The 25,737-nt window shown below is 37.6% G+C and overlaps 1 protein-coding gene and 1 pseudogene across 2 annotated transcripts in view; both read left to right on the top strand.

Annotated features, from left to right (window-relative positions):
- Window positions 1-25,737, top strand: part of P4HA1 (prolyl 4-hydroxylase subunit alpha 1) — an 82,907-nt gene that overhangs the window by 49,197 nt on the left and 7,973 nt on the right. For both annotated transcript variants that reach the window (XM_027595906.2, XM_027595905.2), the window contains exons 10-11: window positions 14,290-14,389; window positions 23,746-23,799. In XM_027595906.2, the coding sequence (XP_027451707.1) occupies window positions 14,290-14,389; window positions 23,746-23,799 (154 nt within the window). The remainder of the gene's footprint in view (window positions 1-14,289; window positions 14,390-23,745; window positions 23,800-25,737) is intronic.
- Window positions 8,891-10,654, top strand: LOC113923360 (annotated as a pseudogene).

The following is a 25,737-nucleotide window of genomic DNA, read 5'->3' as shown; positions in this document are numbered from 1 at the left end:
AGTTGGTTAAGCGACTGCCTTCAGCTCAGGTCATGATCCTGGAGTCCCGGGATTGAGTCCCACATCGGGCTTCCTGCTCAGCAGGGAGTCTGCTTCTCCCTCTGACCCTCTTTCCTTCTTGTGCTTTCTATCTCTCTCTCTCTCTAATAAATAAATAAAATCTTAAAAAAAAAAAAAAAGCCACTATTCTAAGATAAGAATGGAATGAAAATGCAGTTCAAGGGGGGAAAAAAAAGAATGATATAAAATTTCCCAAGTACTAAAAAATTCATTCATGTATTTTTTTTAAAGTGAATCATGGTGGGCATCAACTCATCGTGGTATTTAGATTCCACTGGATACGTTAAAAAAAGATCATTTTTCAGAAATTACCACTAATTTCAGAATTAAATCCTTTCAAACTATTTGATGAAAAATTAGTTTTCAACTAAAATGTGCAGAAAGTAAGTACATAGATTTAACAACTATTTTAGGAGTTACTGGAACAGAAATTTTGAATATTATTGCTGTAAGTCATAACAAAAGTCATAACAAAATTTATTACATTATACTTCTCTACAACAAAAATACTTTTATAAATTCCTTCATACATTATACCTCTGAAAATGTACAGAATGCATTGTTTCCTTACTCTTTTTGGGCAAAGCTATATGTCCTTCATATGGTAATAACCTTCAACATGCCCGCACACATATCCTGGTTGCCTCATCATGTGCCCCATGCTACCTGCCCCCAGCAAACTAGAAGACATGAAGAAAATTTAACTTCTATCATATGACTTTGATTTCAGGGAGACTAAGGATTTGTAGAAATTAATTTGGATAATGTTTTGATACATGATTTATAATGCTTCTGTGCATTGTAATTAACTCTAAATTTCAAGTTAAACTTCAGCTAATTTTCCATTTTATTACAGAATCTTACTCATGTCTTAAAAAATTAACCCTTTATTTTTTTAAAAATAAGCCAGTATATATTTTATCAAAGATTACATGGTTTTAGGCATTTTTTACTGTCATAAGGCTTGTTTCTAAATTCTTCAGATTTGGATGCTTTTAGGAAGCACATAAAAGAAAATTTCATGAACTTAGTTCCTTGGAAGTCCTTTTTGGAAATTTTTTATATATACAATGGACCTTTTGAAGAAATATCCAGCCCACAGAGTCATTGGACTCTTACCAATAAGGTAAAATAAATTACTCCTTGAAAGGTGATCTACAGACTTTTTTTCCTTAAGAACTAAATATTTCTAAACATTTTGGGCTTATTTTTAAAATATTCTAACTTTATAGCTCTGAGAAGCAATTTCACTGGATTTTTTAGAAAGACACAACCATACTTCATATTATAGAGGGCATTTAGCCAGCAGCATTAGAAGCCTTGGAAGACTAACACCAGAATAAATTCACCCAATCTTAGCAGAGTATGTAGGGTGTGTGTATGTGTGTGTGTGTGTGTGTGTTTGTGTTCAAATATTCATATTTACTCTTAAGGAAAATTGTTCAGCAAGTCTTTTAAAAAGAAAATACATATGTTGAGAGAGAAGCCTTAACTGTTAAAGAAGGAATTTGCTCCATAAAATATCCAAACACTTCATATTTTAACAAGTTTTCCTTTTTTGGGAATTTATTAGCTATGTCAAGACATTTTCTACCCATCACTAGAATCTGAATTTTGAATATTCCTACAAGTGAAGTAAATGAGTGTTTTAGGTTTCCTTCATACATTATACCTCTGAAAAAGGCATCTCAAATGTAAAATAGAAAAATTTATGTGTACTGTTGTCAGTTAATGTAGTTCCTTTTGCTGTGGGAACATCTGTATTTTGAATGGGTCAGAAGGGAATTTCAAATATCTGTATTTTGAGAAATTTCTAAGTGATTGCATCATCTTCCGTGGAAGGAAAAATATGTTCCAGAATCCTAGCAAATAGAATTTTATTCGGGTAAAGTATGTGTGGAAATCCATTACTGTTTACTTTATTGACTATCTCTGAACTTCTGGTAAGTCATGTCTGTCCTTTCCATTATTAAAAAAAACAAACTAAAAATTTACTACAGCTTGTTAATGGAGATGCTAATAATTTTGGCTAAAGCAGAGAAATGGAATTTTAGTTTTGGAAAGGTAAACATTGAGTTTACATGCTCTGAAAAGACAGTTATGTGAGCTCACAAAGTCCAGTTAAAGTAATATTAAGAGATATGCAAATAAATAATCTAGTCTGGTAGAAAAAGCTTCTTTGATTCTGGTAGGTTATTTTTAGAAGTAGTTTTCATTTTCTTACTCTGATATACAGATTTCCCATAATACGGCGTTTTCTTATGCTTAAGATTTAATTTACCCATGGAAATAAGGAACAAATACAATATAAAAGCTTATTATTATTTTATAGTATGGAGCAGATACAAATATCTTTAAATATTTCAGATACTTTTTTAAATTGGAGTCACTTTTAACAATGACAGTCCATCTGTTAGGTTGAACAGTGGTTCTCAGATTGAGATAACTGAAACGGATAGATCTATAGTATGATTGCATAATTGTCCCACTAAGATCCAAAGGGCCAGGATAAATTCCCGGGCTAGATGATCAGCTTTTCTTTGTTAACCGTCAAGCACTTAGAGAAGAATTATTGAAAGTTTGCTCTCTCTAACTGGCACTTGGGGTCCTGAATTATTTTTTGCCTTTGCAAAAAAAAAAAAAAAATCACAGTTTTTATATTAGCTAATTGTAAAATGTCAGTTTTCATGTGTTGGGTTAGAAGAAAGTAGTGCAAATTATATCACTTGCATTTTCCTGTGGAAGTTTTGTAATAATCTCCAAAACCTCCAAAATGATATTGTCTATCTATTTACTTGAACATGATGTCCTTATTAATATATTAGAAATACAGTCATGCAGTATGAGAATGTTGCTCCTTACTCAAAACATTCCAGGGGCACCTGGGTGGCTCAGTCGGTTAAGTGTCCAACTCTGGATCTCAGCTCAGGTCTTGATCTCGGAATTTTAAGTTGAAGCCCCATGTTGTAGGGTGTGGAGCCTACTTTAAAAAAAGGGAAAAAAAGAAAGCATTCCAGTGATAGATTTGGGGTTCCTGTGATTAAGACCAAAAGGAATATAGTTTGTGTTATCTAATTAGTAATGGAAAATACTGTAACCTTACATTCTAATTCAGTTAAAAAACACTGAGTACTTAGAAGAAAGAACCTGCATTTCTGTTGATAAAATTTAATGCAGGAATAAGACCCAAAATCCTGAAGAATAAATAGTTAATATATATTACAGTATCCTCAGTGTCTCCACTGAATTTTTGAGCAATGTTACAACAATCTAAATTCAGGGCTAATTTCTTAGATTACCTGATAGATCTATAACAGTGTTGCTGAAGACAGATTAGCGGTTGCGATCCAGATGAACAAAATGTTTTAAATGTAGCTAAAGAGAATCCTTTTATATTTTGGAGAGGTTTTCACGTGAAAGTCAAATTAAGTGAAATAACTTTACATGCATGAGTAGAGTTTATTTTCCTCTCTAGTGACAGTAACAGAACCACAATTAAGATAACAATTTATTTTTTAACCTTTAATCATTAATAATTTTAACTGCTAAGCCTCAGACCGTCCATTGAGATCATTTGTGGTATAACAAAAAGTGCAAATTAAAACTTTTTAAAAAAACTAAACAATTAAGATTAAAATATTTTTCCTTTAAGGTTAGCAAAAATTAAAAAGATTGATACTGGCAAGTATTTTCTGAAATGGGCACTCGTAAACGTACAGTAAAAGTATAAAATACTTTTTGGGAGAACAATTTGACATCATTCATCAAAATGTAAAAGTCGTCTAGCAGTTTCACATTTAGGAGTTCAACCTACAGAGAGATATTATTTGTAATAGAGAAAAAGTAGAAATAACCTTATTTAACCAGTGCTTTATTGGTAGACCTTCATGGTCATTTTGGAAGTAAAGATACTTTATTTTAAAATGAAAAGAAGGGGCACCTGGGTGGCTCAGTTAGTTGAACATCCGACTCTTGGCTTTGGCTCAGGTTGTGATGTTAGGGTCATGAGATCGAGCCCTGAGTCAAGGCTCTGCCCTCGGAGCAGAGTCTGCTTGGAATTCTCTCTCTCCCTCTCCCTCTGTCCCTCCTGCTCGTGCTCTCATGCATGCTCTCTCTGTCTCTCAAATAAATAAATCTTTAAAAATGAAAAAAATGGAGGTGCCTGGGTGGCTCAGTTGGTTAAGTGTCTGCCTTCGGCTCAGGTCATGGATCCCAGGGTCCTGGGATAGAGTCCTACATCGGGCTCCCTGCTCAGCAGGGAGCCTGCTTCTCCCTCTGCCCCTCCCCCCACTTGTTATCTCTCTCTCTCTCAAAAATAAATAAATAAAATCTTTAATAAATAAATAAATTTAAAAGATGAAAAGCAGTAGTTAAAAAACACTGTGAGATGGAAATGTAAAGTGATATAGTTGTTATGGAAAAGTCTGGTATTTCCTCAAAAAGTTAAACATAGGGTTACTATGTGATCCAGAAATTCCACTGCTAGGCAAAACCCAAAAGAATTGAAAGGAGGGACTCAAGCAGGTACTTGTACACTCATGTTCATAACAGCATTATTCATAGTAGCCAAAAGGTGGAAGCAACCCAGGTGTGCATTCATGGATGAATAGATAAACAAAATGTTGTATATCCATATAATGGAATATCATTTGGCCTTAAAAAGGAATGGAATTCTGATACGTGCCACAATATGGATGAACCTTGAGGAAATTATACCAAATGAAATAAGATGCAAAAGGACAAATATTATGTGATTCTATTTATAGGAGGTAACTAGAATGAAAAAATCATGCAGAGAAAAAGTGGATTAGAGGTTACCAGGGGCTGGGAGGAGAGAGAAATGGCAAATTATTATTATTTTTTTAAAAGATTTTATTCATCCATTTGAGAGAGAGAGAGAGCACAGAGGGGGGAGGGTCAGGTGGAGTAGCTCACTCCCTGCTGAACAAGGAGCCTGATGCAGGGTTCCATCCTGGGATCATAACCCGAGCCGAAGGCAGCCACTCAACTGACTGAGCCACCCAGGTGCCCAAAATGGCAAATTATTGTTTAATGGGTACAGAGTGTCTGTTTGGGATGATGAGAAGTTCTGGAAATAGCGGTGATCGTTGCACAACTCTGTGAATGCTGTTGAATTTCAGACTTAAAAATTGTTAAATGGTAAATTTTACGTTTTTTTTTTACCACAATATTTTTTTTTTAAACTGAGGTAGTGCTATATGTATTGACTTGGAAGATGTCAGAAGTATTTTCAGAGAGAAAAAGTGAATGTGTATATTGATGTGAGAGATTGGAAGGTGAGTAGATTCCTATTTATTAAAAAATTCTCTCTGTATATTTGTTTATACACAGGGAGAAATGTTGAGAGAATATGTACCTATTTGTTAAAACGTACAGTTTACCTGTGAGGAGTGGGACTAGGAAAGGGACTTTGTATTCTTTTGTATATGCAGTTTGAAATTTTTATATGTATTTTGTTTTTTAAATAGCTTTATTGGGAGATACACGTACTGTGTACAATTCATTGGTTGAAAATGTACAATTAAGTGGCTTTTAGTATATCCAGAGTTGTGTGTCCATCACCACAACGAATTTTATTTTATTTTTTAAAAGATTTTATTTAGTTATTTGAGAGAGAGAATGCAAGAGAGAGCACAACCAGTGGAGAGGAAGAAGCAGGCTGCTCATTGAGCAGGGAGCCTGATGTGGGACTCAATCCTAGGACCCCAGAATCATGACCTGAGTCAAAGGCAACCACTTAACCAACTGAGCCACCCAGGCTCCCCTCACCACAATGAATTTTAGAACATTTTCATTACCTGGAAGAGAAAATCTGCTTTAACAATAACTACCCAATCCTCAATTCACAATCCCCCCCTCCCCCCCCCCGGCCCCGCCAGCTCAGCCCTGATGGACCACAAATCTACTTTCTGTCTTTATGGATTTGCCTGTTTTGGATTTTTTTTTTTTTTTTTTAAGATTTTATTTATCTATATGAGAGAGAGAGCACGAGCAGGGGGATGGGCAAAGGGAGAGGAACAACCAGACTCTCTGTAGTCCCTGTTGTGCACAGAGCACAACGCAAGGCTCAATCCCAGGATCCTGAGACCATGACCAGAGCTGAAGTCAGACTCTTAACCAGCTGAACCACCCAGGCGCCCCCTGTTCTGGATATTCCATATAAATGAAATCATACGGCATGTGGCCTTTTGCATCTGCCTTCTTTTACTTGCATATTTGTAAGGTTCACTGATGTGGACGCATGTATCTGTACTTCATTCCTTTTCGTGGCTGAACAATATTCCATTGGATGGACATACCACATTTTATTTATCTTTTATTCATCTATTGATAGACAGTTGAGTTGTTTCTACTTTTTGGCTATTATGAATAATGCTGCTCTGAACGTTCATGTACAAGTTTTTATGTGAACATAAGCTTAAATTTCCCTTGGGTATATACCTAGGAGTGAAATTGCTAGGTCATATGGTAACTCTATTTACCCATTTGAGGAACTGCCAAACTTTTCCAAAGTGGCAGTACCATTTTACAGTCCTACCAGCAATGTATGGGTTATTCCAGTTTCTTCACATCCTCATCAATACTTGTTACTGTCTGTCTTTTTGATGATTATAGCCATCCTAGTGGGTGTGATATGCTATCTTATTGTGGTTTTGATTTGCATTTCCCAGTGGCTAATGATGTTGAGCATCTTTCCATGTGCTTCTTGGCCATTTGTATATTTTCTTTGGAGACTATTTAGATCCTTTGCCCATTTTTAAATTGAGTTTTATTTAGTGGTAATAGTTCTTTATATATTTTATTTTATTTTTTTATTATTTTTTTTAAAGATTTTATTTATTTATTTGAGAGACAGAGAGAATGAGAGAGAAAGCACATGAGATGCGGGGAGGGTCAGAGGGAGAAGCAGACTCCCTGCTGAGCAGGGAGCCCGATGCGGGACTCGATCCAGGGACTCCAGGATCATGACCTGAGCCGAAGGCAGTCGCTTAACCAACTGAGCCACCCAGGCGCCCAATTCTTTATATATTTTAGACACAAGTCCTTATCAGACATTTGATTTGCAGAGATTTTCTTCCATTCTCTGAGTTGTCTTTTCACTTTATTGATGGTGTCCTTTGAAGCACAAATTTTTTTTTTTAAGATTTTATTTATCTATTTGACAGAGACACAACAAGAGAGAGAACACAAGCAGGGGGAGTGGGAGAGGGAGAAGCAGGCCTCCCGCTGAGCAGGGAGCCCGATGCGGGCCCGATCCCAGGACCCTGGGATCACGACCTGAGCCGAAGGAAGACGCCCAACCATCTGAGCCACCCAGGCGCCCCTGAAGCACAAAATTTTTAATTTTGATGATATCCAGTTTATTTTTTTGTTGTTGCTTTTACTTCTGATGTCATAGCTAAACTAGTGTCTAAGATCACAAATCTTAAACTTACAGTTTTTTCTAAGAGTTTTATAATTTTAGCTTTTACATTTAGGTCTTTAATCCCTTTTGAGGTCTTTTTTTTTTATGATATGAGGTAGGGACAACGTCTTTCTTTTGCATGTGGTTATCCATTGTCCCAGGACTATTTGTTGAATATAACAAACAGGGGCACCTGGGTGGCTCAGTCGTTAAGTGTCTGCCTTCGGCTCAGGTCATGATCCCAGGGTCCTGGGATCGAGCCCCGCATCAGGCTCCCTGCTCGGCAGGAGGCCTGCTTCTCCCTCTCCCACTCCCCCTGCTTGTGTTCCTGCTCTCGCTATCTCTCTCTCTGTCAAATAAACAAATAAAATCTTTAAAAATATATATATATAACAAACATTTCTTTTATATATATATAAATTTTATTTATTTATGTGTTTAGGCTCCACACCCAGCATAGAGTCCAACACCAGGCTTAAATTCATGAGCTTGAGTTCAAGACCTGAGCTGAGATCAAAAGTTGGATGCTTAACTGACTGAATCCCCCAGATGCCCCACATTTCTTGCTTTTATAATTTTAAAAGGTAAAGTGAAAGATTGAAATGGTAATTTGCTAGAATAACAAAAGTGAAGGCCTTCTTGGTAGCAGGAAACTTTACACCAAAGAGTAAGCATTGTCAAAGAAAAGATTAAAGATAAAAAGAGAGGCAGTAATTGGTAAGTTGAGTTAGAACTTCTTTCTCCCAATTCTGACTGAGTTCTTAGTAGAACTAGGAGCTAATCTAGTATGTCAGTGTACCTATCTTTCTGGCTGGCCACAATTTGAGTTAGAAAGCGTAGGTTCGAAAATGTAGAGAAAAGATCCAGTCTCTGTAAGGCTGAAGGTTGATGCTTCTACCAAAGTATTAGAGAAAAGGTAGGAATCGATGCTTGTGGTAGCAAGGAAGGAAGTTGAAAGTAACAGAAGTAGGAGACAGGTTCTCTGTGGGTGATAGGTTCCAGGATGGAATAGGAACAATTCTCAAGATGCATCTAGTTTGAATTTTTTTAAAAGATATTTATTTTGAGAGAGAGAGAGAGAGAGCATGCATGAGCAGGGGGAGGGGCAGAGGGAGAAGGAGAGAGACTCAGTGCTGAGCACAGAGCCCAGCGCAGGGCTTGATCTCACAACCCTGATATCACAACCTGAGCTGAAACCGAGAGTCGGATGCTTAGCCAACTGCACCACCCAGGTGCCCCTGAAATTTTTTTTTTTTTTTTAAAGATTTTATTTATTTATTTGAGAGAGAGAGAATGAGAGCACGAGAGGGAAGAGGGTCAGAGGGAGAAACAAGACTCCCCGCCGAGGAGGGAGCCCGATGTGGGACTCGATCCCGGGACTCCAGGATCACGACCTGAGCCGAAGGCAGTCGCTTAACCAACTGAGCCACCCAGGCGCCCGCCCCTGAAATTTTAATAGAACGCTTGCCAATTTTGTGTTGCAGTTATCTATAAAAATCAAGTCAGTAGTTTGTGGATTATAAAGTTCAAAAATCTATCAAATTGTTGCCAGCCAGAAATATAGGTACAGTGACAGACTAGATTAGTTCCTAGTTCTACGAGGAACTCAGTCAGAATTTAGAGAAATAAGTTCTTAATGTATTTATCTACTGCACCCTTTATAACACTAAAATTCTTGGATCCTTCCTGTTTCTGCTACACTAAGGAATTCTACTCAGCCAGTCCATATAAATTTACAAGGGATCACTAGACAAGTAGTATGGTAAAATAGAATAAATCTTGGATTAGTTCTGGGAAGTCTGTATGATTCATTCATTTCTTCATTCAGCAAATATTTATTGAGCATCTGCTATATGCCAGGCACTGTAATAGGTTCTGCAGATACAGTGGTGAGCAAAGCCAGGGAGAATTTATACGTATTTGGGACTAGTGGTTGAATGAAGACATCTTACCTTAATCAAACAATAAATTAATATACAATTAGTGTGAAAAATGCTACAAAGTAAGATATATAGTACTGTAAAAACATTAGGGGCAGCTGCCTTCTCTACTTCCAGGGGCATGGAGGTAGCCTCTCCCTGAAGTGCTTCAGTTGCAGGCAGTTGCCAGCTCTGAGATGAATGGTTCTGGGGGTACAGCTGCCACCACCCTCCACCCTCTGGACCAAGGCTGATTCCCATAGTAGCATCCAGCAGGTGCCCACCAAAGTCACTGTGGTCTTGCTATATATCAGAAGGACTATAAGCATGACTGCTTTTGTGAAGAGCATCTTATTTCCTTATATCAGAGAAAATGTTAAGAATTAACTGCAGAGGAAAATACTTCTTCCCTCTTGGAAAGAAGAGTGCCAGTAGGACCTCAGTCTTTTGAGGTAACAGGCTGAAGAGGATTCCCACCAAGATAGGGTATCTTGACCTCTGCAACATCTGGGAATGGGGTGGATGATCTACCATAGCTGTCCAGGCTATGGTAGATCATGTGTGCTGGCAGAGATCTCTGGATGGAAAGACCATGGTACTGATACAAATATAAAGATTCATGTGGAAGGCAGTATTTTACAGCTGGGAGAATAAGAGCAGCATTCATTGAAGATGTCATTCCAGCAGCTAGGAAATGGAGAGAAGCTGGAATGAAGGTGTATATCTGTTCTTCAGGGAGGGTAGAGGCACAGAAACTATGACTTGTGCGCTCTACAGAGGAAGATATTCTTGAGCTTGTGGATAGTTTCTTTGCGCCAAGTTAGGCATAAAGTGGAGAGAGAGTTATTGAAAGACTGCAAATAGCATTGAATGCTCAACCTGTTTTTGACACATTAGAGGCTGGTGCTCCTGAGGAAGTGGACATGCTTATTGCTGTGGTGGTGAGACATGGCTAGGTGAAGTTAAATGATGAAAAGCCTATAGCCTCATTAAATCATTCAGCAAACTACTTGTCCTCTTCAACCTAGAAAAGGATTTCTAAGGAAGAAAAACTGTTTCTCATAGTTTGTCCGTGTAGTCTGGTTTATTTCAATGGTAAAAGTAGCTTACTTTAAAAATACATATATAGGGGCACCTGGGTGGCTCATAGTTTGTCCGTGTAGTCTGGTTTATTTCAATGGTAAAAGTAGCTTACTTTAAAAATACATATATAGGGGCACCTGGGTGGCTCAGTCGTTAAGTGTCTGCCTTCAGCCCAGGTCATGATCCCAGGGTCCTGGGATCGAGCCCCACATCAGGCTCCCTGCTCTGCGGGAAGCCTGCTTCTCCCTCTCCCTCTGCCCCTGCTTGTGTTCCCTCTCTTGCTGTGTCTCTCTCTGCCAAATAAATAAATAAAATCTTCAAAAAACAAAAATAAAGTATCTAAAAAATATATATATACACACACTTATGTAGGCAAATATGTATGTGCTCAAATTACCTTCTACAGATACATGAGTGATAAAAATCTCCATTCAGTGAAATTAAAACTTATTTTAAAATCTCTGTAAAAGTTATGTGAAACTACAACACTAACCCCTACTGAGGGCAAAGTATAGTTGATAGAAAAAACTATTGACCTTCTTCCCTCTCATGCTCTCTCTCTACCATTCTCTCTCTCTCTCAATAAATAAAAATCTTTAAAAAAAAAAAAAACTATTAACAGATCAAATGTGTCAGTATCAGGTCATATACCAAAATTGAAAGCTAGTTTTGAGCAGTATTTCAGAAGCCTTGCTATTTTAAAAACGGAAAGTGTTTCAAAGTCGTCGTCTTTTTTTTTTTTGTAACATTTTATTTATTTGAGAGAGAGCACAAGCAGGGGGAGCAGGAGCGGGAGAAGCAGACTCTGCTGAGTAAGAAGCCCGATGCCGGACTCCATTCCAGGACCCTGGGATCATGACCTGAGCTGAAGGCAGATGCTTAACTGACTGAGCCATCCAGACGCCCCTAATCCTGTCAATTCTAATCATTATAGATTATAGCTGCCTTTCTGACAACTTCTTAGCATAGTTTGAGAAATTATATTGTTATTTACTATTTTTAAAATGATTTTACTGAAATCAGTCTATCAGATCAAGAAGAATCCTATATATTTTTTGACATGGATGTGAGAAATGTCAGTTTTCTAACAGTATTAATTATCCTGGTTCAGTTTTTTTTTGTTTTTTTTTTAAGATTTTATTTATTTGACAGAGAGAGCACAAGAGGCAGAGCAGTAGGGAGAGGGAGAAGCAGGCTCTCCATGGTCAGGGAGCCCAACATGGGGCTCGATCCCAGAACCCCAGGATCATGACCTGAGCTGAAGGCAGTCAACCGACTGAGCCATCCAGGCGCCCAATGTTTGTTTATTTATTTAAGGGAGAGGAGACTTAAGCTCAGTTAAAAGCTGTGGGAGGAATTAAGAAGGAAAGTTGATTAGGTAAGAGAGAGAAGGGCTAATCAATGATTTATGCTTCCTAAAATGTCAGAAAATTATAGAATCTAAGGCAGAGGGTTAGCCTTAGATAATGGAAAGAAATTTCCTCTCTGGAACTGGAATGAAGGAACTAGATGATCTAAAAGGAACAGATAGATGGAAATGTAGGTAAAGTGTATGGTTTCTATATTCTCTGAAGTAGGGGATATGTACTGAGAGAAGGGGGGAGCTGAGGTGGGTTTGGGTTCAGAGTAGGAGTAAGGGCCCATTTGAAGTTGGTGTTCATGAATTATCAGTGGAACACACTTGCCCTATTTCATGACTTTCTCCAATAGAGTTTGATGACACAGGTATAAGCTTGGAGAAAAAAATTCATTGAGGATAATATTTTTTTTAAAGATTTTATTTATTTGAGAGAGAGAGAGAGAGCATGAGAGGGGGGAGGGGCAGAGGGAGAAGCAGACTCCCCGCCGAGCAGGTAGTCCGACATGGGACTCGATCCCAGGACTCCAGGATCACGACCTGAGCCGAAGGCAGTCGCCCAACCAACTGAGCCACCCAGGCGCCCGAGGATAATATTTTTGCCAGACAGTTTAATTTAGGTATTTAGCAAGAATGTTGTTGAAATGATGGATCATGGAATCAGAGGTTGATGAGAGAAGTGATAGACCATAAGGGATAGCTTAATTTGGGGTGCCTTTTTAAATTTAGCTATAGTTCCCATACCATAAAATTCACTCCTTTAAAGTGTGTAATTCAATGGTTTTTAGTGTTTTCAGTTGTGCAACCTTTACCACTATCTAATTTCTGAACATTCCCATCACCCTGAAAAGAAAGCCTGTACTTATTAGCAGTTAACTCCCCATTTCCTCCTTCCTCTGGCAACCACTGATCTACTTTCTCTGTTGACTTGCCTATTCTGGATATTTCTTATAAATGGAATCATAGTATGTGGTCTTTTGTATCTTGCTTACTTAACAATGTTTTCTTTTTTTTTTTTAAAGATTTTATTTTTTTATTTGAGAGAGAGAGAATGAGAGATAGAGAGCACGAGAGGGAAGAGGGTCAGAGGGAGAAGCAGACTCCCTGCCGAGCAGGGAGCCCAATGTGGGACTCGTTTCCGGGACTCCAGGATCATGACCTGAGCCGAAGGCAGTCGCTTAACTAACCGAGCCACCCAGGCGCCCCTACTTAACAATGTTTTCAAGGTTCATTCATATTGTGGCATGTATCAGTACCTGATTCCTTTTCATGGCACAATATTCCATCATACGGATGTATCACATTTTATGTATCTACTCATCAGTTGGTGAATATTTGGATCATTTCCACTTTTTGGCCATTATTAATAATCCTGCTATGAACATTCATGTACAAGTTTTTGTATGAACATATGTTTTAATTTCTCTTGGGTATGTACCTGGAAGTGGAATTGCTGAGTGATACAGTAACTGTATGTTTAAAAATTTGACGAACTGACAAACTGTTTTCCAAACCGGCTGTACCATTTTTACATTCCTACCAGCAATGTATGAGGGTTCTGATTTCTTCACATTCTTCATCAGCACCTGTTATTGTCCATCTTTTCGTTTTATTTTGTTTTAAGTAGGCTTCACGCCCAGCATGGATCCCAACATGGGGCTTGAACTCAAGACCCTGAGATCAGGCCCTGAGCTAAGAGTTGAACACTTAACTGAATGAGCCACCCAGGTGCCCCCGTCCACCTGTTTTTATTATAGTCCTACTGGGTGTGTTTTGGTACCTTTTAAAAACTTATTTTTATTTATGCAAGTAATACATGAATTTTTATTTTTTTTAAGATTTAATTATTTTAGAGTGTGTGATGAGCGGGGGGAGGGGGAGAGGGAGAGAGAATCCCAAGCAGACTCCCCACTGAGTACAGAGCCCAACACAGGGCTCAATCTCACAACCCTGAGATCATGTCCTGAGCCGAAATCAAGAGTCAGAAGCTTAACTGACTGAGCCACCCAAGCACCCCTACATGAATTTTTTTCTTATAAAATATTTACACTATATAAATCAAGCTAAAAACCCTATGACCTCCACCCCAGTCAGTTCCTATGCCTTATGTAAAAAGAAAAATTGTTTTCAGTTTGGTATGTATTTTTACAGAATTTTTAAAAATTCTCATTGTAATAGCCCTATATAGCCTTCTTACATTAATCCAACTGTTTTCAAAGAAACTCTGTAATAAATGAGTTTTTTTCTTTTCTAACCTTTAACTGTAAAATGTAGCATTTTTTAAAAAATGACAACATTGTTTAATAAAAATCATATCAAACAAGCAAGCCAACTAAATGCCTATAGATAAGTCTTATTGTCCCATATATTATGGCTTTTAAAATGATGGCTGTTAGTCTTTATGTATTGAAACATTATAAGTAATATTTTCTTCTTGTTCTTAGTGCCTGGCTCTCTGGCTATGAAAACCCTGTGGTGTCTCGAATTAATATGAGAATACAAGATCTAACAGGACTAGATGTTTCCACAGCAGAGGAATTACAGGTAGGTAATCACATTATCCTTAAACCATATGCTGTCACATTATTTCTTTACACTTTTTCCAAAAATGTTGCAGATGAGATTTCCTAATATTGTACGGGCACTGATTAGGTATTGTAGGAGAGCTTGGGACCCTAAAAGTGAATATGCAAGCTGAAACCAAGCAAACTACTCTTTAATAATCAATGGGAAAAATTAGGATTAGTCTGTGAGCTCTAAAATTCTTTTACAAAACATTAAAAACTCTTACTGTTAAGTATAAATTTATAGGGAAAGGAACAATATGTAACATTAATATTTATTAAGCATACTATAATTTTTTGTCATTCCTAACTAAACCTGTCGGGTAACCAGGGGCAGTTTTTTGTTTTTTTTTTTAATGTGTTTTTTTGCTCTTTTCTATTGAGATAGAATTCACATACCTTAAAATTTACCCTGGTTTTATTACATGCACATGCTTATGCAGCTATCACCACTATCTAATTGTAAGACTGTTTCATCACTTCAAAAACTTTCAGCAGTCACTCTCCATTCCCTCTCCCTAATGCCACTGGCAACTACTAATCTCCTTTCTGTCTGTCTATGAATTTGTCTTTTCTAGATATTTCATATAAATGGAATAATACAATATGTGGCCTATTGTATCTGGCTTATATCACTTAATGTTATGTTTTCAGTGTATAGCACTTTATTCTTTTTCATGCCTGAATAATATTCCATTGTTTGGATGTATCACAACTTCATGTATCTATCAGCTGAAGGATATTTGGGTTGTTTGCACTTTTTGACTATAATGACTAGTGCTGCTATGAATGTTTGTGTACACGTTTTTGTACAAACATTTAGATTTTTCTTGGGTATATATGTATCTATGGAACTGCTGAGTCATGTGGTGACTTTATAGTTTGAGGAACTGTCAAACTGTTTTCCAAAATGGCTGCACAATTTTATAATTCCAATGACAGAGTATGAGGATTACAATTTTTCACATCCTTGTCAACACTTACCCTTGTCTCTTTTTTTCATTACAGTTTTCATTTGCATTTCCCTGATGGCTAATGATGTTGAGTATCTTTTCATGTGCATGTTTGCCATTTATTTCTTTGAAAAAATTTTTGTTCAAATCCTTTGAGTATTAATTGGGTTGTTTGTGTTTTTATTGTTGAGTTGTTAAGTGTTCTTTTTTCATTATGGATATAGGAGCATTATCAGATATATGGTTTGCAAATATTTTCTCCCGTTCTGTAGGTCATCTTACATTTTCTTGATGGTGTCGTTTGGCACAAAATTTTGAATTTTGATGAAGTCTGATAGGTCTTTTTTTGTTTTTTGGCTTTGGGGTATTTTTTAGTTGCTTATGCTTTTTCTTTTCTATTTTACTAAATTCCAGTATAGTTAACATACAATTTTATATTAGTCTCAGAAGTACAATATAGTGATTCAGCAATTTTGTACATTACCCAGTGCTCATCATGATAAGTGTACTCTTAATCCCTATCATCTGTTTCACCCATCCCCACCACCCATCTCCTATCTGCTAACCATCAGATTGTTCTCTATAGTTAAGTCTGTTTTTTGGTTTGTCTCTTTTTTCCTTTGTTTGTTTCTTAAATTCCACATATGAGTGAAATCATATGGTATTTGTCTTTCTCTAATTTATTTCACTGAGCATTATCTTCTCTAGATCCATCCATGATGTTGCAAATGGCTAGATTTCGTTCTTTTTTTGTGGCTGAGTAATATTTCGTTGTGTTTATATACCATAACTTTATCCATTCATCTGTCAATGAACACTTGAGTTGCTTCCAAAATTTGGCTGTTGTAAATAATGCTGCAATAAATGTTGTAAATAATGGTGCATATATCTTTTTGAATTAGTGTTTTTGTATTCTGGAATTACTGGATCATATGGTAATTCTATTTTTAATTTTTTGAGGAATTTCCATACTGTTTTCCACAATGGCTGCAGCAGTTTACGTTCCCACCAACAGTGCACGAGGATCCCTTTTTCTCCACAACTTCGCCAACACCTGTTGTTTCTTGCATTTTTGATTTTAACCATCCTGACTGGTGTGAGCTGATATCTCATTGTGGTTTTGATTTACATTTCCCTGATGATGAATGATGTTGAACATATTTTCATGGGTCTGTTGGCCATCTGTATGTCATCTTTGGAGAAATGTGTGTTCATGTCTTATGCCCATTTTTAAATTGGATTATTTGTGTTTTGGGTGTTGAGTTGTATAAGTTCTTTTATATTTTGGATACTAACCCTTTATCAGATACATCGTTTGCAAGTATCTTCTATTCAATAGTTTGCCTTTTCGTTTTGTGATTGTTCCCTTTGCTGTGTAGAGGCTTTTTATCTTGATGTAGTCCCAGTAGTTTATTTTTGCTTTTGTTCCTTTGCCATAAGAGACATGTCTAGAAAAATGTTGCTACAGCCAATGTCAGAGAAATTACTGCCTGTGCTCTCTGCTAGGATTTTTATGGTTTGAGGTATCACATTGGTTCTTTAATCCATTTCAACTTTATGTTTGTGTATGGTACCTGCAGTTTTGTTCTTCTTTTTCAAGATTAATTTGGCTAGGGGTGCCTGGGTGGCTCAGTCAGTTAAGCATCTGCCTTCAGCTCAGGTCATGATCCCAGGGTCCTGAGATCAAGCCCCGAGTCTGGCTCCCTGCTCTGCAGGGGATCTGCTTCTCTCTCTCCCTCTGCCCCTCCCCCTGCTGTGCTCTCTCTCTCCCTCTCTCTCAAAATAAATAAAATCTTTAAAAAAAAAGTAGATTGCTTTGGCTATTGGAGGTTTTTTGTGGTTCCATACAAATTTTTGTATTCTTTGTTCTAGTTCTGTAAAAAATGCTATTGGTATTTTGATAGGGATTGCATTAAATTTGTAGATTGCTTTGGGCAGTATGGACATTTTAACTATTCTTCTAATTCATGAGCATGGAATATCTTTCCATTTCAGTTTCTTTCATCAGTGTTTTGTAGTCATCTTCAATTTCTTTCATCAGTGTCCTATAGTTTTCTGAGTACATGTCTTTCACCTCCTTGGTTGGGTTTATTCCTAGGTATTCTATTATTTTTGGTTAAATTGTAACTGGGACTGTTTTCTTAATTTCTTTCTGCTACTTCATTATTATCGGTGTATAGAAATGCAAATGGATTTCTGTATATTAATTTTGTATCCTGTGACCTTACTGAAGTATCAGTTCAAGTAGTTTTTTTGGTGGAGTCTTTAGGATTTTCTATATATAGTATCATGTCATCTGCAAATAATGAAAATTTTACTTTTTCTTTACCATGTTGAATGCCTTCTATTTTTTTTTCTTGTCTGATTGCTGTGGCTGTGGCTCCCAGTACTATGTTGAATAAAAATAGTAAAGATGGACATCCTTGGGGCACCTGGGTGGCTCAGTCGGTTAAGTGTCTGCCTTCGGCTCAAGTCATGATCCCAGGGTCCTGGGATTGAGCCCCGCGTTGGGCTCCCTGCTCAGTGAGGAGCCTACTTCTCTCTCTCCCTCTGCTGCTCCCCCTGCTTGTGTGCTCTTTCTGTCTCTCTTTCTAGGTCAAATAAATAATAAAATCTTAAAAAAAAAAAAGGGCATCTTTGTCTTCTTCCTGTCATTAGGGGAAAAGCTCTGTTTTTCCTCATTTGAGTAGCTGTTTTTCATATATGGCCTTTATCATGTTACTGTGTTCCCTCTAAACCTACTTTGTTGAAGGTTTGTATCATGAATGAATGTTATACTTTGTGAAATGCTTTTTCTGAATCTTTTGAAATAATCACATGGTTTTTATCCTTTATCTTATTGATGTGACAATATCACAGTGATTGTTTTGCAAATATTGAACCACCCTTGCATACCAGGAATAAATCCCACTTGATCGTGGTGAATGAGTTGTATTTTTTTTAAAGATTATTTATTTATTTTGAGAGAGAGCAAGAGGAGGGGCAAGGGGATAGGGAGAGTCAAGCAAACACCCTCTAAGCACAGAGCCCAATATGGGACTCAGTGCCAGGACTCTGAGATCATGACCTGAGCTGAAATCAAGAGCCGGTGGCTTACTGAGCCACCCAGGCACCCCATGTTGAATGAGTTTTTTAATGTATTGTTGAACTTGGTTTTCTAATATTTTGTTGAAGATTTTTGTGTTCATCAGAGGTATTGCCCTGTAGTTTTCTCTTGTGTAGTGTCTTACCTGGTTTTGGTATCAGGGTAATGCTGGCCTCATGGAATGTATTTAGAAGCTTTCCTTCCTCTTCTATTTTTGGAACAGTTTGAGAATACGTATAACTCTTCTTTAAATATTTGGTAGAATTCACCTGTGAAGCCATCTAGTCTTGGATGTGTGTTTGTTGTGAGCTTTTGATTACTGATTCAATTTCATTGCCGAATCAGTCTCTATTTTCTGTTTCTTCCTGATTTGGTTTTAGGAGGTTAATATGTTTCTAGGAACTTACCCATTTCTTCCTAGGTTGTCCAATTTGTTGGTATATAATTTCTCCTAATATTGTCTTACAATTCTTTGTATTTCTTTGGTGTTGATTGTAATTTCTCCTCTTTGATTTCTGTTTTTGTTTGAGTCCTCTTTTTTTTTTTTTTTTTTTGATGAGTCTGGCTAGAGGCTTATCAATTTTATTGATCTTTTCAAAGAATCAGCTCCTGGTTTCATTGATCTGTTTTTGTAGTTTCTATTTCGTTTATTTCTGCTCTAATCTTTATTATTTTCTTCTTCCTACTGGTTTGGGGTTTTGTTTGTTCTTTTTCTAGCTCTCTTAGGTATAAGGTTAGGTTGTGTATTTGAGATTTTTCTTGTTTTTGAGGTAGGCCTGCATTGCTATAAACTTCCTTCCTAGGCCAGGTTTTGCTGCATCCCAAAGATTTTGGACCATTTTCATTTGTTTCCATGTACTTTTTTTTATTGATTTCTTGGTTGGCCCATTCATTGTTTAGTAGCATGTTATTTAACCTCCATGTATTTGTGTTCTTTCCAGTTTTTTCTTGTGGTTGATTTCTAGTTTCATAGCATTGTGGTCAAAAAAGATATTTGGGGGCACCTGGGTGGCTCAGTTGTTAAGCGTCTGCCTTCGGCTCAGGTCATGATCCCAGGTTCCTGGGATCGAGTCCCACATTGGGCTCCCTGCTCCGCGGGAAGCCTGCTTCTCCCTCTCCCACTCCCCCTGCTTGTGTTCCTGCTCTCGCTATCTCTGTCAAATAAATAAAATCTTTAAAAAAAAAAAAGATACTTGGTATGACTTTAATCGTTTTAATTTGTTGAGACTTGTTTTGTGACCCAATATGTGACCTGTTCTGGAGAATGGTCCATGTGCATGTGAATGTGTATTCTGCTGTTTCAGGGTGGGATGTTCTGAGTATATCTTTTAGATCCATCTGGTCCAGTGTGTCATCCAAAGCCACTCTTTTCTTATTGATTGTTTTTGTTTGAATGATCTGTCCATTGGTGTGAGTGTTAAATTCCCTTGGTATTATTGTAACATTATCAATTATTTCCTTTATGGTTTCTTTTTTTAACATTTTTATTTGAGAGAGTGAGAGAGAGCAGGAGCAAAGGGAGGGGCAAGAGAGGGAGAAGCAGACTCCCTGCTGAGCAGGGAGCCCAACACAGGCTCAATCCCAGGACTCCAAGATCATGACCTGAGCCAAAGGCAGACACTTAACCAACTGAGCCATGCAGGCACCCACCTTTATGTTTGTTATTAGCTGTTTTATGTATTTGGGTGCTCCCATGTTGGGTGCATAAATGTTTACAATTTTATATCTTCTTGTTGGATTGTCCCCTTTATGATTATATAGTGTCCTTCTTTGTCTTTTGTTACAGTCTTTGTTTTAAAATCTGTTTTGTCCAGTATAAGTATTGCTATCCTGGTTTTCTTTTCACTTTCACTTGCAGGATAAATGCTTTTACATCCCTTCACTTTCAGTCTGCATGTGTCTTTAGGTCTGAAATGAGTCTCTTGTAGGTAGCATATAGATGTGTCTTGCCTTTTTTATCCATTTTGTCACCCTGTTTTTTGATTGGAGTGCTTAGTCCATTTACATTCAAAATAATTATTGACAGGTATGTACTTATTGCCATTTTGTTACTTGTTTTATGGTTGCTTTTGTAGTTTTTCCTTTTTTCTCTTGTTCTCGTCTCATGCTTTGCTGGCTTTCTATAATGATACACTTGAATTCCTTTCTCTTTATTTTTTTGCATATTTATTACCAGTTTTTGATTTGTGGCCACCATGAGGTTTATATATCACATCGTATGCATATAGTAGTCTATATTAAGTAGGTGATCACTTAAGTTTAAATCCATTCTAAAATCATTAAATTTTTACTCCTCTACCCCCACCACATTTTAGGTATATGGTGTCATACTGTACATCCTTTTATTTTGTGAAACCCTTGACTGATTTTTATAGATATGCTTAATTTTATTGCTTTTATGCTTCCTACTCTTCTTACTCCTGCTTATGGTCTTTCCTTTCCACTCAGAGTCCCCCTTTAACATTTCTTATAGGGCTGGTTTAGTAATCATGAATTCCTTTAATTTCTGTTTGCCTGGAAACTACCCCTGCTTTTATTCTGTATGATAGCCTTGCTGGATAGAGTATTCTTGGCTGCAGGTTTTTTTTTCTTCCAGCACTTTGAATATATCCTGGCACTCCTTTCTGTCCTACAAAGTTTCTGCTGAAAAATCTGCTGGTAGCCTTATGGGGTTTCTTTTTTTATGTAACTTTTCTTTTGCTGCTTTTAAAATTCGCTGTCGCTGCTTTCTGCCATTTTAATTACTTTGTGTCTTGGTGTGGACCTTCATGTTGATTTTGTTGGGTGTTCTCTGCACCTCCTGGAGCTGGATTTCTGTTTCCTCCCCCAGATTTGGGAACTTTTCAGCTATTATTTCTTCAAATAAATTTTCTGCTTCCTTTTATTTTCTCTTTTCCTTCTAGAATCTGTATAATGCAAATATTACTACATTTGATGGTGTCACTGAGTTCTCTTAGTCTGTTTTCATTTATTATCTTTTTTCTCTTTCCTGCTCAACTTGATTGCTTTCCATTACTCTGTTCTACTTCCTCTGTTCTACTATTTATTCCCTCTAGTGTATTTTTAATTTCACTTATTGAGTTGTTCATCTCTGATTGGCTCTTTTTTATGTTTTCTGTCTCTTTGTTGAGGGTCTCACTGAGGTCCTTCACTTTGTTCTCAAGTCCAGTGAGTATCTTTATGACTGTTACTTTAAATATTCTATCAGGTATATTACTTACCTATGTTTCACTTAGGTCTCTTGTAATTTTGTCCTGATCTTTCATTTTGGGACATAGTACTCTGTCCCCTTATTTTGTCTCTCTGTGTCTGTTTCTATGTGTCAGGTAAGTCAGCTGTGTCTCCTGCTCTTGAAAGTAGTGGCTTTATGAAGAAGAGGTCCTGTATTGCCCTGCAGTGCAATGTCCCCTGTTCACCAGAACCCGGTGCTTCAGGGGTATCTCCTCTGTATGTTGCATGCACCCTACTGTTGTGGCTGAGCCAAGTTTGCCTTCAGTCCAGTCGTCTGCAATGACTCTCCTTGCCTGTTGTGAGCAGGTTTTGGTCCCTGTGTTGTTAGTGGGCCAGTCTGGGGCCACTGTGGGCTAAAGTTGAGTCAGATCAGACGTTTGCCAAAGATGCAGTAGTACTGAACTGCAGGGTGCTTTCCCTGTGTTTTGCCCTGAGAAGCTTTTGTTGGAGGGTGGGGCCTGCAGTCAGACCGGCCCCCTGCTGAGCCAGTCTGCTGGGTGCATGTATTTATCTTCACCTCTCCTCAGGGCAGGAGTCACTTTGGAGTGGTAGAGGCCCCTGTCAGGGCTACTTGCACACTGCTAGGCTTGTGGCACTGCTTTGGATGGACTCTGGCTAAGAGTATATTGGAGAGAGCTGGGGCTCATGGTGCTAGCAAGATCTGCACAGGTTTCTGCGGGTGAGGGCTTCCAGCCCCTGGGAAAAGTCCTCCCCAGGCTGGAATGGAGGGATGGGTCCATAGAAGAGCTCAGGAAAGGAGGAGGTTTGCAGTTAGTAAGGTTCATGCAGGTCTGCTGTGTGAGGGGACCTGAAGCTGCCTGGGATGGAGGGGGCGTGTGTGCAGAAGAAGGTGGAGGCAGGGCTCTCACTGTGAGCAGGAGAGTGTTCCGCTGCCCGGGTTCCCACAGGTCTCTGCATATCTAGGCTGGGGGAACAAGGGAGGGAAATGACACTTTCTAGCTATTTTGTTCTTAGAGAAGTGTCCCCAAAATCCCTGTCCCTCTAGTACATGCTCTGAGATTAGTAAATAAATCTTCCTGTATACCCCACATGTTTTTCCGGCTGCCTCTTCTATGCTGTATCTCAGCTGGGCTGTGAGCAACACTCTTTTAATTATGTTCTTTCATTTCATCAGCAGGGCTGTTTCAATTACATTCTCCTTTCATTGGGATTCAAGGAAGGAGTTAAGGAAGGTATCATTCTCCTTAGTTTACAGATAAGAAAACAGATTGTATTGAAAGTTACATATATTATAACTGAGAAAACTAGAACTTAGAGATACTTTTCTTACTTCCTTTTGCTGCTTCACACTGAGATTGTCATTATCAACTGAAATTGTTAGGGCCCTTCAGCAGGAATAATTAAGTTTCATGTTAACTTCCTCCCTCTTTTACCTTAGGGCAAAAAAATGTGTAGGAGATTTTATTAAAATAGATTGGGGGTTTCCCAGCATTTGGGACTTTGGAAACATGAGTCTTGATTTAAATTCCAAAGGAAAATATTTAGTAAAAATTAATAATAGAAATCTCAAAACCCTGGGGCGCCTGGGTGGCTCAGTCGTTGGGCATCTGCCTTCGGCTTGGGTCATGATCCCAGGGTCCTGGGATCGAGCCCCACGTCAGGTTCCCTGCTCCGCGGGAATCCTGCTTCTCCCTCTCCTACTCACCCTGCTTGTGTTCCTCTCTCACTGTGTCTCTCTCTGTCAAATAAATAAATAAAATCTTTTAAAAAACTCAAAACCCTGATTCTAGAAAATTTTAACTCTAAACATTTTAATTTAAAAATTCTAACTCAAATTTTAGTTTGTTATGTATTAGAGGAAAACATGTACCCCAAACATTTGCTAAAGAAAAACATATTAACTAAGGTTCTAAAATAATCATATAGTAGCTGTCCTTAGATTTTTATCCTAGGTTCCTTAGGAACTCTAATTGATTTAAACTGCTTTGCTTCTTATTTCTCTAGGAGTACATAACCATGACATATAAGACACCAAAATAGGACTTATAAGTTTTTTGAATAGTAGTCTTGATTCTTTTTAATGCATACTTTGTTCCTCTCCTTCAGGTAGCAAATTATGGAGTTGGAGGACAGTATGAACCCCATTTTGATTTTGCACGGGTAAGTAAAAAAAATGGGGAAGGTAGGAGTTCTGCTGAAGCCCAGGCATGACATGTTAATTCTGTTTTTTTAGTATTAAAAATTTATAGTCTGTTTGCAATTTGTGGAAGCATAGTGGAATAGATACCGTATAAAACCTTTTTAGCAGTAAAAAACCCTTAGATACACAGTAAAAAAAATTAGATACTTTTAAATGCATTGCTGAGCCTGGAAGAAAGTAAAGGAAATTCCCAAAGGCAAAATGAACAAAGAAAACTTAGAAACTAAAATTAGAGTTAAAGGGGGTGGCAGAAAAGCTGAAGCTGAAAGCATGTGCCTCCAGGAATATAGAGCTTTGGGGACTGTGGGAGAACCTACTGTGCAGGCTACTGAACCTGAGAGACCCATGTATAAAACAATCTCCAAAAGGATTACACCCTCAGAGAACGAATAGCCTTGAAAATAATCTGCTTTGAGTTAGGAGCCTTAAGGAGAGTTGCTTGTCATCACCCTGGTGGGGATGTAATGTGTATGAGAGCCTTTTCTGGAAGTTTGAAAGCATAGACCTGCTCCCACATGAACCTTGGATTTGAAGTTTCACTACCCTGGAAGAGGAGAAATTAAAGTTGTTCAGTTAGGTAGTGCTCCTTGGTACCTGGCAGAAAACAGGCATCCTCATTCTAACACCTCAGGAATTTTAAAGATTAAGGTCAGCCAAATAGGAACTGATTAAAAAAGAAATTACTAACTGGTAATAAGACAGACACCATTGGTGAGACTGAAACAACCCACACATTTAGATGCCCCCAGGATGTTAGGTACTTGAATTATCAGATACAGAATATAAAATAACTGTATAATCTTTTTAAAAATTAAAGGATAAAAATTAATAAACTTTCAAAATGATTTAACATTTGAAAAACAAATGGAAGCTCTAGGTAGAAAAAAGTAATTGTTGAAATTTAAAGTTTGGATAAATTAAAACAGATTAGAGACAGTCGAAGTGAATTAGTAAATTAGCTGATAAATCTGAAGAAATTACAAGAATATGCTGAGAGAGAGGAAGATAAATACAAAATAGATGTAGAGACACTGGAGAATAAATAATATTGAAGCAGTTTGCTAAAAAGGTACAACTTTTTTCACATTAAGCTATAAATTATACATTACCAAATCTTAATTAATTAAGCTTTATCATAATTACATGAATTCTAGGGGTGCCTGGGTGGCTCAGTTGGTTAAGCGTCTGCCTTTGGCTCAGGTCATGATCCCGAGGTCCTGGGATTTAGCCCCATGTCAGGCTCCCTGCTTGGTGAGGAGCCTGTTTCTCACCATCCCTCTGCAGCTCCCCTGACTGTGCACATGCACACTCTCTGTCAAATAAATAAAATCTTTAAAAAAATAAATAAATAAATTCAGGAAGAAGTATTTTTAAAAAATGAATTCTAAGAACTAAGAACTGTCTCAGGTACTTTAATAAATTTATTGATCCTATTACCATTTTAAAATAAGGGTATATTCTTTTGAAAGAAAACACAGCCTTTATTGTGTTATAGCCCTTGACCATCTTAAATCCCAGAGCCCTAGACTCTTCTGTGTAGGCCAGCAAAGAGTATATTTTTAGTTTCTTTCCCTTCTATTTTCAATTATTGAAAAATGTCTGAAAGTCGTGAATGATGTGAAAGAGTATAATTCAAGTCCTGACATTAGTGCAACTAAATTTTTTTCTTAGTTTTTCTATTTAGAAATCATTACAGATTCTTAGGAAGTTGTAAAGAAATGTACCGGGAAGGTCCCGTGAACTGTTCCCTCAGCCTCCCCCACTGTTAACATCTTCCACTACTGTAGCACATTATCAAAACCGAGAAATAGGCATTGGCACAAGCCACCGAGCTTATTCATATTTCACCAGTTACATTTACACTACTTTGAGTGTGTGTGTGTCTATACAGTTTTATT

The sequence above is a fragment of the Zalophus californianus genome, chromosome 15, assembly GCF_009762305.2.
Source record: "Zalophus californianus isolate mZalCal1 chromosome 15, mZalCal1.pri.v2, whole genome shotgun sequence".
NCBI classification, from domain to species: Eukaryota; Metazoa; Chordata; class Mammalia; order Carnivora; family Otariidae; genus Zalophus; species Zalophus californianus.
The sequence above is the reverse complement of the archived record's forward strand: the minus strand, read 5'-3'. Positions and strand labels throughout refer to the sequence as shown.